The sequence below is a fragment of the Bos grunniens genome, chromosome 22 (assembly GCF_055505025.1).
Source record: "Bos grunniens cultivar Pamir isolate PY7600 chromosome 22, Bosgru_T2T1.0, whole genome shotgun sequence".
In the NCBI taxonomy this organism is placed as follows: Eukaryota; Metazoa; Chordata; class Mammalia; order Artiodactyla; family Bovidae; genus Bos; species Bos grunniens.
This window is the reverse complement of record NC_141186.1, coordinates 34512232-34524201: the sequence shown is the minus strand read 5'-3', so window position 1 is coordinate 34524201 and position 11970 is coordinate 34512232. Positions and strand designations below refer to the sequence as shown.

The window sequence follows — 11970 nt, the reverse complement described above, 5'->3', positions numbered from 1 at the left end:
AATATTCACTGGAAGGACTGATGCTGAAGCTGAAACTCCAATACTTTGGCCACCTGATGCAAAGAACTGACTCATTTGAAAAGACCCTGATGCTGGGAAAGATTGAAGGTGGGAGGAGAAGGAGATGACAGAGGATAAGACGGTTGGATGGCATCACCAACTAGATGGACGTGAGTTTCAGTAAGCTCCGGGAGTTAGTGATGGACAGGGAAGCCTGGCGTGCTGCTGTCCTTGGTGTCGCAAAGAGTTGGCAATGACTGAACAACTGAACAGAACTAAGATGGGGGGAAAGTTGTATACCATTACATGGGACTAAAGCTTTCATCAAGCAGGGCCAGAAGCTTACAGTTCAGGGGCTCTTCTGGTGGCTCAGGTGGTAAAGAATCCCCCTGCAATGCAAGAGGCCCGGGTTCAATCCATAGGTTAGGAAGATCCCCTGGAGAAGGAAATGGAAACCCACTCCACTATTCTTTCCTGGAGAATTCCATGGACTGAGGAGCCTGGCGGGCTACCACCCATGGGTCGCAAAGAGTGGACATGACTGAGTGACTACTGCTTTCACTTTCACTTTCATACCCCAGGAGGCAAGAGGACCAAAACAGATCTGGATGAGTAGAAACTGAGCCAATATCCTTGATATCACAGTGAGGAACGAGCCTCAGAGTGACTTAAAGACTAAGGGTCCAGCTGCTGAATATCAGCAACTAAGGAGGGATAGAGGGAAGAGGGAGGTAAAGTCAAAATAAGAGAACAAACAAAACTACAGTACTGGGATTTTTATTGATAAAATTCACCTCCTGGATATTTATTTTATAGAAGAGTACAAGGACTTTAAAATAGATTTTTATAATATCTAAAAACAAAAATAAAGGAATAAAAGCCATAAAATAACTGAGCATGACATATACATTAAGGAGACCAGACACAAGAATGACTAAAGAAACTGATGAAATTTATCAGTAAAGTATTGACTGTTTGGGGTGTGTGTTAATCAGCACTGTATCAGACAAAAACAATATATGGGGAATAGAGAAGTTTGGTTATTTAAGTTGTGATAAAAATGAGAATAGACATAATACTAAAAAAACTTCACATTTGTAAAGCATAGTAATAGTTAAATATATTTGTGGGGAAAAAAAATCAAGGGTTGCTACTACAACTAAAGCGAACAATGTATATTCTCTACTGCTGTATAATAAATGATCACAAATTTAGCTTCTTGAAACAAATACCTTCAGTATCTCAGAGTTTCTGTGGGTCAGGAGTCTGGTTACAGATTAGCTGGGTTCTCTCTGCTCAGGGTCTCAGAAGTCTGCAAAGTTCTGGCTGAGTTGCGCCCTCATTGGGCATTCAATAAGGACAATTCACTTCCAGTCTCTCTCAGTTGCTGGCAAAATTCATGTTCTTGTAGTTGTATGACTGAAACCCTGGTCTTCTTGCTAGCTGTTGGCAAAAGATTGGTCTTAGCTCCTAGAAGATGTCCTTAGGTCCTTGCCGTGTAGCCCCCTCCATAGTCAGTTCACATTGTGACTATATGCTTTCTCGAGGCCAGTAGGAGAATATCTTTGATTTGTTTTTGATCTTTAGACCTTCATTTGAAGCACTCACCTGATAAGTCCGAACCAGGATAACCTCCCTCTTGATTAGCTTTAAGTTAGCTGATTAGAGACCACAATTGTATATGTAAAATCCCTGCACCTTTGTCTGTAATGTAACTTAATCACTGGAAAGCTGTCCTGTCCCATCTTTTTCTCTAGTCTTGCCCATTCTTGATAGGAGAAGATTAAATGGGGTAAGAATTCCTAGAAGATAGGACTCTTAGGGACTGCCTTAGAATTCTGCTTACCACATTTTGCCCTCTGATTCCCAATAGCTCACATCCTTCCAAATGCAACATTCATTTACCTTTCTAAAGTTCCCACAGGTCTCATGCTACTATAGCATCAGCTCCTCATCTAGCAATAAGGTGTTAAAAGAATGAAATACAGCAAACTCTACCTACTGTACCAATTGGAAAGGAGAAATAGAAAACAACAACAAAAAAATTGGTTTAACAGAAGACAAAAAACAAAACTATCAAAAGAGACACAAATAAATCCAGTTATCACAATAAAAAAATAAATTCATTTTTAAAAACAAAGATTTTTTAAATGGGTAAAAAACACAAAATATAGCTATTTTTTTTTTACAATGGATAAACTAACACAAAACATGGAAAAATTTTAAGTAAGGAAATAAAAAAAAAATATGCCAGTAAAATGATGACCCTCCAAATTCTGGGTTCATAATACAATAACAAACAAAACAGAAGCTAAGTCCAAAGCAAAAATGGGGATAAAGAATACTAACAATTATAATGCAAGGACTAACTCCCTTAAAGATATAATAATTATTCATTTATGCCACATCTGACAATATTACCTAATGTATATATAAAAACAAAATTAAACTGGGAAATTTCAACATAACTCTATTAAAGATGGAGAGTACAACCTAATAAAATTTGATATGGATACAGAACATTTGAAAACAGAATTACTATGTTTGATTTAATAGCAAAATATTGAATTCTATACTAATAAATTCTTTTCAAATATAAATATTATCACCTATAGTAGTTAACTATGTCATAAAGAAATGTCAAAAAACTTCAAGATTTCACTATCATACAGACTATGTTCTCAACAGACTTCAAAGTTTCACTGTCACTGCAAACTACAGTAATAAAATTAAACTATATGTCAAAAATTTAAAAATAGCTAAAAAGATTTAGAATCTTACAAAAATCACTGCTACATAATTCATGTTCCAAAAGGAAATGAGAGATTTATAAAATACTTAGGATAGAGCACCAATAAAAAGATAACATAAACTAAAGAGATATAGCGGGAAAAAGAAGTTTAAATACACATGTTCAATATCTAGAAAGACCAAATATAAATCAGTAAATATTTAAACGAAAGAAGTAGAAGAATGTTTTTGAAAAAGTAAACCCAACAAGTAGAAGAAAACATAATAAACATTATTAAGAAACCAATGAAACAAAAATACAACAGGCAGGTTTAACAAACCAAAAAGTGGCTCTCTGAAAAAAAAATTCTAGAAAGACTAATTTTTTAAAAAAGAGATGGCATAAACAAACAATAAGAGGAACAAAAAGGAAACAGACACACCACAAATACTAAAAATTCATTAAACTGAGAATCAACATAATTTCATTTCCCTTGCTAGTGATCAAGATAGGAAAAGTTATATGACAATTATTGAGAAAAGAACAAGATACAACGGGAAAATTTCTTAGAACTCTTTCATCAAGTTTTCTTTTTTCTTTTTTCATGCTAAAGCCATGTCACAAGACAAATAGCCCTTCCTGTGTGACTGTTGTCTGAAGAAGTGATACTTGGTGCTGTAGCAGCCATAATGGATGATAACAACAAATTCAGAGAAACTAACAAGGATATAGCTGAGCCCTCTAAATAACCAACCCAAAACTGTTGGTTATTTAGAAGGCTCAACCCAAATACCTTCAGATTCTTGTTATGTGAGATAATATATTCCCTTTTGTCTAATTAGCTCTCATAAAATTTTTCTGAGTTGGAGCCAAAAGCATCCTATTGGACATAGTATGCTGTGCTATTTTAAATTAAAAAATTGGAATTAGAAAATTTTATTTAAAAATATGGATTCAATGCAAAATTCACAGCTTTTATTCCCAAACCAAATGGAACAATCTGAGAAGACTTCTTTCTCTTGTAACAAATGTCACTCTAGGAGCCAGGAATGGAGAGGTGCTGTTAGAGGATGACAGTTGTTGAACCTTTGAACTCTCTGTTTCCTTCTCATCAAAGTATTAAACAAGGAACAGAATTCAAAATCGCATTACATAAGATGTCTGGAGAGGATCCATAGTCCATTTTCCATCTAATTAAGAAGCCAAGACTTAGAAATCTGATCATAGTCCTTGATTATACATTCTTTTCTTTCCTGTAGCTTTCAAATGCCAGAACTGAAGACACTTCTTCCACAAATTTCCCAGACACAAAATACCTAGATACAATCCTACAATATTCTTGGGGAATTGGGCACATATTCTCTTCAATTTTCTGATTACATTACTGGGTAGCTGAAGTTAAATATAAAAAAATAATTCTGACAATATTCATTAATTTGTGAAGGTAATTTTGGCAAAAGTATTCTAGCAAAATTAACCTTTAACATAAAAAAGATGCCAATGGGACACTTATTTAGATTTTTCTGGGTGACATTCTCTTGGAGATCAGTTATATTTCTATTTGAGTTTTCTGGCTTTTTGCTTTTAGTACATACAATTTTCTTGCTTTTCATAAGAGGGTTAAAATTGAAGTCAGATTCTTGTAATGGTTTTTTCCTTTGTAATACATTTAGACATACAAGATTAAGGGATCTATAATGCCTTGTTATTCCCATTCATTGATGGAACATAATGTATTACTGGTTCTTCTCTTACTGGAGGATTATGCTATGAGGACCACACTTTTTCCTCCGCTCTTTCCCTCATCTTTTAGGAAAACAATTCTGCAGTCCCCTCAGATTGCTGACATTTGGATAAAGCAGCATGAAACTGCTGAGTTTTCTTATCTCCCTATAGAGATTAAAACTACACACAGAATTTTCTTCTAAAACAGAAAACAGAGTGACTATCAGATCAGATCAGTCGCTCAGTCGTGTCCGACTCTTTGCGACCCCATGAATCGCAGCCCGCCAGGCCTCCCTGTCCATCACCAACTCCCGGAGTTCACTCAGACTCATGTCCATCGAGTCAGTGATGCCATCCAGCCATCTCATCCTCTGTCGTCCCCTTCTGCTCTTGCCCCCAATCCCTCCCAGCATGAGACTCTTTTCCAATGAGTCAACTCTTCCCATGAGGTGGCCAAAGTACTGGACTTTCAGCTTTAGCATCATTCCTTCCAAAGAAATCCCAGGGCTGATCTCCTTCAGAATGGACTGGCTGGATCTCTTTGCAGTCCAAGGGACTCTCAAGAGTCTTCTCCAACACCACAGTTCAAAAGCATCAATTCTTCGGCCCTCAGCCTTCTTCACAGTCCAATTCTCACATCCATACATGACCACAGGAAAAACCATAGCCTTGACTAGACGAACCTTTGTTGGCAAAGTAATGTCTTGGCTTTTGAATATGCTATCTAGGTTGGTCATAACTTTCCTTCCAAGGAGTAAGTGTCTTTTAATTTCATGGCTGCAGTCACCATCTGTAGTGATTTTGGAGCCCAGAAAAATAAAGTCTGACACTGTTTCCACTGTTTCCCCATCTATTTCCCATGAAGTGATGGGACCGGATGCCATGATCTTCGTTTTCTGCATGTTGAGCTTTAAGCCAACTTTTTCACTCTCCACTTTCACTGTCATCAAGAGCCGTTTTAGTTCCTCTTCACTTTCTGACATAAGGGTGGTGTCATCTACATATCTGAGGTGATTGATATTTCTCCCGGCAATCTTGATTCCAGCTTATGTTTCTTCCAGTCCAGCGTTTCTCATGATGTACTCTGCATAGAAGTTAAATAAACAGGGTGACAATATACAGCCTTGACGTACTCCTTTTCCTATTTGGAACCAGTCTGTTGCTCCATGTCCAGTTCTAACTGTTGCTTCCTGACCTGCATACAAATTTCTCAAGAGGCAGATCAGGTGTTCTGGTATTCCCATCTCTTTCAGAATTTTCCACAGTTTATTGCGATCCACACAGTCAAAGATTTTGGCATAGTCAATAAAGCAGAAATAGATGTTTTTCTGGAACTCTCTTGCTTTTTCCATGATCCAGCATATGTTGGCAATTTGATCTCTGGTTCCTCTGCCTTTTCTAAAACCAGCTTGAACATCAGGAAGTTCACGGTTCACATATTGCTGAAGCCTGGCTTGGAGAATTTTGAGCATTACTTTACTAGCGTGTGAGAAGAGTGCAATTGTGCGGTAGTTTGAGCATTCTTTGGCATTGTCTTTCTTTGGGATTGGAATGAAAATGGACCTTTTCCAGTCCTGTGGCCACTGCTGAGTTTTCCAAATTTGCTGGCATATTGAGTGCAGCACTTTCACAGCATCATCTTTCAGGATTTGGAATAGCTCAACTGGAATGCTATCACCTCCACTAGCTTTGTTCATAGTGATGCTTTCTAAGGCCCACTTGACTTCACATTCCAGGATGTCTGGCTCTAGGTCAGTGATCACACCATCGTGATTATCTGGGTCATGAAGATCTTTTTTGTACAGTTCTTCTGTATATTCTTGCCATCTCTTCTTAATATCTTCTGCTTCTGTTAGGTCCATAGCATTTCTGTCCTTTATCGAGCCCATCTTTGCATGAAATGTTCCTTTGGTATCTCTGATTTTCTTGAAGAGATCCCTAGTCTTTCCCATTCTGTTGTTTTCCTCTATTTCTTTGCATTGATTGCTGAAGAAGGCTTTTTTATCTCTTCTTGCTATTCTTTGGAATTCTGCATTCAGATGTTTATATCTTTCCTTTTCTCCTTTGCTTTTTGCTTCTCTTCTTTTCATAGCTATTTGTAAGGCCTCCCCAGACAGCCATTTTGCTTTTTTGCATTTCTTTTCCGTGGGAATGGTCTTGATACCTGTCTCCTGTACAATGTCACGAACCTCATTCCATAGTTCTTCAGGCACTCTATCTATCAGATCTAGGCCCTTAAATCTATTTCTCACTTCCACTGTATAATCATAAGGGATTTGATTTAGGTCATACCTGAATGGTCTAGTGGTTTTCCCTACTTTCTTCAATTTAAGCCTGAATTTGGCAATGGTCTGAGCCACAGTCAGCTCCTGGTCTTGTTTTTGCTAACTGTATAGAGCTTCTCCATCTTTGTAGATGGAGCTTCACATTTTTATAGAGTGACTATAATATAATCTAGATTAGAAGTCAAGACTCATGGGGCCAATTATTCAGTCTTAGACTTTTGAGGTACTGGGTGGAAAACTACCAAGAATCTCTTGGCACTTCTCTGGGCTGCACCTATAAATGGTAATTATACTTTTCTATTATGGAGCTCTGGAGAAGGAAATGGCAACACACTCCATTATTCTTACCTGGAGAATTCCAGGGACAGGGGAACCTGACAGGCTATACAGTCCATGGGGTTGCAAAGAGTCGGACACAAATGGACGACTAACACACACGCACACACACACACATTATGGAGCTCTCTACCATCTATTGTGATATGTTACCATGTGAAAGGAATAGCTGACAGCATAGTTAAAAGGATGGAGTATATATCACTTTGAGCTTCTCACAGGAAATGCACATTAAATACAAAATCTAGAGACACAAAAAGGGAAATAAAAGCTGTGATTAATGAACACAGCACCAACAGGATAGGGGTTATGAAGAATACAACTACAGCCTGTAGATGAAAAAGGAAAATGATGCAAGTGATGGAATGGGTTATTTTCTAAGGAAGGGCTGAGTAGATAGATGAGGTAGATTTTTGCCACAGACTTGCAAATGGGTAGTTGTGTAGTCATGGCAACTTAGTAGAGCTTAAAGTCCAAAATGGTCTGGGCCCTGTTCACCTCTTTGTTATGAGATTGATTACATCAATGGCCCAATTCTTCATCCTTTCCTGTATCCATGACTTTTGGCATGTGATTTTAAGTAACACCCACCAAAAGCAGGGAATACTTATAATATCCAATGGTTATTGGATATTATAATATCCAATGCAAACAGATGTCTAAAAAAGTGCTTACATGTTTTGGGTTTTGCTCTTGCTATTCTCTAATTGTGAGAACATGTCTTGGCTAGGATGTTGAAGGATGAGACGCACAGAATAGATCCAAATTGCCAAGGTGCCCCAGCCAAAGTCAACCTAAAACAACCATCAGCTAGCTGGTTCACAGACATGTGAATGAGCCAAATCATAAAGAACCCAGCCCAAATCACTAATTCAGACTCAGGAGCAAAATAAATGCTTATTGTTTTAAAACACTGAGTTTTAATTATTTTATTATACAACATTCATGTGGCCATTGTCTGGATATGCTAACACTTTCCCCCTTGCTTTCAGTACTCAAACAACATTAGACACACTGATTTAAGAGAATGTGCCATGTACCCCACCACAGGATCCTTGCACATGCCATTTCTGCTCCACTTGGAACTGTCTCTTAGGCTTCTCTCCCTCATCCCTTATTAGCCAGTTTCGTAATTCAGTACATGTATTCATCAGTTCTTAGTTCAAAAGCAGTTTCCTTAGGTAAGACTTTCTTTCCATCCTGCGGTAAGACAAATTTCTTTATTAGAGATTCAAGTTACATTATGCTAGAACAGTTTTTTTTCAGATGTCTCTGCTATTAGTTATACTCTGATGTTTGTGACATTGATTTTAAGTCTGTACTCTACACTAGATCAAAAACCCCAAGAGTTTAGTGAAAACAACTGCTATCTGAGTCTCTACTGTGCCCAAATGCAGTGGCAATACCTAATACAGGGACTAGCACCAGCTTTTATGGAATAAAGAAGTTGTGGCAGATGTACCAGTCCTCCACCTACAGTTGGTGATGACATTTCAAAACTTTTATCTGTACCGTTCTCCAGAGGAACATCCTTGTCTCATTCAGAAATACCTGAGAGGTTACCCAAACCAACCCTTTCCTCCATGGGGAATACAATAACCAAGGATAATGGAGGTAATGAATAGTCCAAACTGCTCTCCCCTGGATGAACAACTTCTGTGGTGCAATTTATGCTCAAGAGCTCCCACGGGATGTACCTTAGGCTAGACAGCCTCCTGCAACTGCATATTTATCTAGTCTCTTATTTTGGACTATGCCTTTCCCCTCATCTCTTTTATGCTTTTTCGAAGAAAAGTGGGTTGCTGTTTTCTTCTGCAGGGGGTCTTCCTGACTCAGGGATAGAACCCACGTCCTTAAGTCTCCTGCGTTGGCAGGTGGGTTCTTTACTACTAGCATCAGCTGGGAGGCCCTTTTCTAAATAACTTGATTTCAATAAATTATTTGCAGAAGAATTTTTGTTTCAAGTTCTGCTTCCAATCAAACCAAACTAAAGACATGAGTTCAGGTTGAGAATTTCTCACTTATCCAAGAAAACTTTGAACCCTGAAATGTTATCCACTGGGATAACTCTTTGGAGAGATTAAACTTAAGAGCTCATTTTTCCCAAAGGGTCCAGAAATTCACAAATATCTAATAATTTCAGGATTGGTTACAGCCTCCATAATTATTAACTCTTTGAAATTTAAGATTTTAAGTGGGTTATTAAAATGTAGGAGCACACAGCAGTTTTATTTCTTCCTGGAAATGTGGGTTTCCATATTTGTACCACTGCGTAATACTGCAATTCTCAACAGAACTGACCAGGTAAAAAGCATGTTTGATATCTGACTACCAGGATTTTCATCTCATCTATAGATGGGGGTTGCTGCTTTCAGAAGGTAACTAAAGAAGAGATGATGGCAGCTGCAGAAATACCCATAATGAAGTGTTAAGAGAAAAATTATACAAAGCTGCACATAGTGCAGTCCTAAATAGTAAAACAAACAACCAACCAAACAAAACTATCCATCTATTTATCTCTCACGCATTAAAAGATAAATGAAGCATACGCAGATGTAAACAGTAGCAACAGGGTCATGAGAGATTTTAATGTATATTTTCTTAATTTCAAAAGTCTTGCAAAAAGCATGACTGCAATTTCTAAAATAGTAAAAACTAAACAAAAAACCCCAAGAAACAACCAAAATGTGCAAATAAGCAAAAAGATAGGAGACAACAATGGCATTCTCCTCATTGAACTCAGTTTAAAATCTGTGATGGGGATCTTCCACTTTGGGGAAGGAGTAGATGCACTTTCCTCTTTTCCTTTCAAAAATTACAACTAAAAATATTGCATTATGTATTAAACAAACATAAGATGCCTCTGAAAGGTGAAGAAAAGATTTCCTAGGCACCTCAGGAAACCAGGAATTAGGTGGTAAGATTCCTAGGGTTTCTTTTTGTCCCATATATTCCAAACATGGAATTACAGAACTTGGCAACCTGGAAATGCCAATGGGTACAGACCAGAAAAGCACCAACGAAAGCCTGTTCTTTGTAGCCAAACGGTAAAAAAAGGAAAACAATATGGAAAACATTTAGACCATCTTTTCACTATTTCACGGAGAAACCACAAAAATAATCTGCTACCTACCTCACACAAACCAACAAAAGTTTAGTGGAGAGCCTAGATTTCCACTTTGACCAGACTGTAAAGAGGTGCTCCACCTTCCTCTGTCCAGGCCAAAGTGACTAGCTTTTAATACTGCAGCTAGCCCAGGTAAAGAAATGTTTAAGACATGAAAATGTTCAATACATTTGTGTAAAATATGGTATTCTGTGCACTTGTCATGTGTAAGAAATATTTAGATTAACAAGTAAGCATCAAGTTTTCAATCTAGCATGTGTATATGAGCACTTGAAAAAGACTTGGGTTTTAAACTGAAATTTTGCTAAGCACATAAACAATATCAGCACATTTAAGATAATTTAAGAATGACTATTTAAACTTTAATTTATTAGATTTGTAAGGATTCCTTAAATTCTTGGGATGGCTTGTCATAAAATTGAGAACACTTAAGAAAATGGAACATATTAAATCTGTATGACAGTTTGAGTGTTTGAGTGTTTAAAAACATTTCACTAAGCTTAAAAACAGATCAAAACATGAATCAAAGGCCACTTAAAAGTGATTTGATAGAATCAGATAGATGTACAAATAGAATAAGATCATCTATAAATTTAGAAAGTAAGTTTTAAAATTTATAACTATCAATTATTAACTTTTAAATCAATTTGAATCTCTGAAAAATCTTTTTAATGCATAAAAGTTGCTCCCAAAGACATAAAATCCCTCAGATTGTCATACACATTACATGAACCCATGGTATGATTATCATCTATGGAAAATTTTTCTCAGCTGTTTCTAGCGTTTCATTTTCCATCACTTTCCTAAGTTCTATCAGGTGTCAGGGAGTAGTTCTAAGCACATCTGGATGATCCACTCCTTCAGTAGAGGGTTTGTCTTTATTGGTTCAGACAGTAAAGAATCTACCTGCAATGCAGGATTTCCAAGTTCGATCCCTGGGTCTGGGAGATTCCTTGGAGAGGGAAATGGCAACCCACTCCAGTATTCTTGCCTGGAGAATTCCAAGGACAGTGGAGCCTGGGGGCTATAGTCCATGGGGCTGCAGAGTCAGACGTGACTGAGCGAGTAACACTTCCACTTTCACTGTGTTCTCCCAGCAGCTGCCATGTTGCTGGGAAAGAGCAGATGTGAGATAAACATTTGTTTGAATTAAACTTAATTAGCTACGTTTTTCAAGCTCTAATTTTAAAATGACATTTGCTGGGGATGCTGAAGAGGTTTTGTGCTCATGGCACACTTTCAAGTACTAGAATTTTAGATATGCTTCCAAGGACAAAAAGACTCTGAAGACCCTGCAAAATACTAGCCATATTTGCAACCCGAGCACTTAAGTGATGATACGTTTAAGCAGCACTTGGTCCTCTCCAGCACTCTGTTGCTGGTTGGGAAAAACTGTTGAATAGCTCAAACACAATTTTTACATACTCGGGAGGCAAAGTCTGCAATGTTCCCCTTAACCAATCATGTTTTCTGCAATTGCTGGCTTGTCCTTACACTACGCTTCTACCTAAAAAACAAGTTTTTTCACCACGAAAATCTTCAACATAGATCCACATACTATTTGACATACATCACTTGAACTTAATGGGGCATAATTTCAAGTATTAGAATATTAGACACCCATACTTCAAAGGTTTAAGGGACTTCAAACAACAGAACACTCCTAATATCTCATAACTCATACTGTAGAAAAAAATAATTCCTATGTATTGAACAATATTGGGGGGTATACCCATGAAATATATACTAGTTGAGAATCACAAATT

The 11970-nt window shown here is 37.4% G+C and overlaps 1 protein-coding gene across 2 annotated transcripts in view; it reads right to left on the bottom strand.

Moving 5' to 3' along the window:
• Window positions 1–761: 761 nt before the first annotated feature.
• The window catches only part of SUCLG2 (succinate-CoA ligase GDP-forming subunit beta), a 296723-nt gene continuing 285514 nt past the window's right edge, over window positions 762–11970 (bottom strand). For both annotated transcript variants that reach the window (XM_086366912.1, XM_086366914.1), the window contains exon 11: window positions 762–1443. In XM_086366912.1, coding sequence (XP_086223038.1) covers window positions 1340–1443 — 104 coding nt within the window. In that variant the 3' untranslated portion in view covers window positions 762–1339. The remainder of the gene's footprint in view (window positions 1444–11970) is intronic.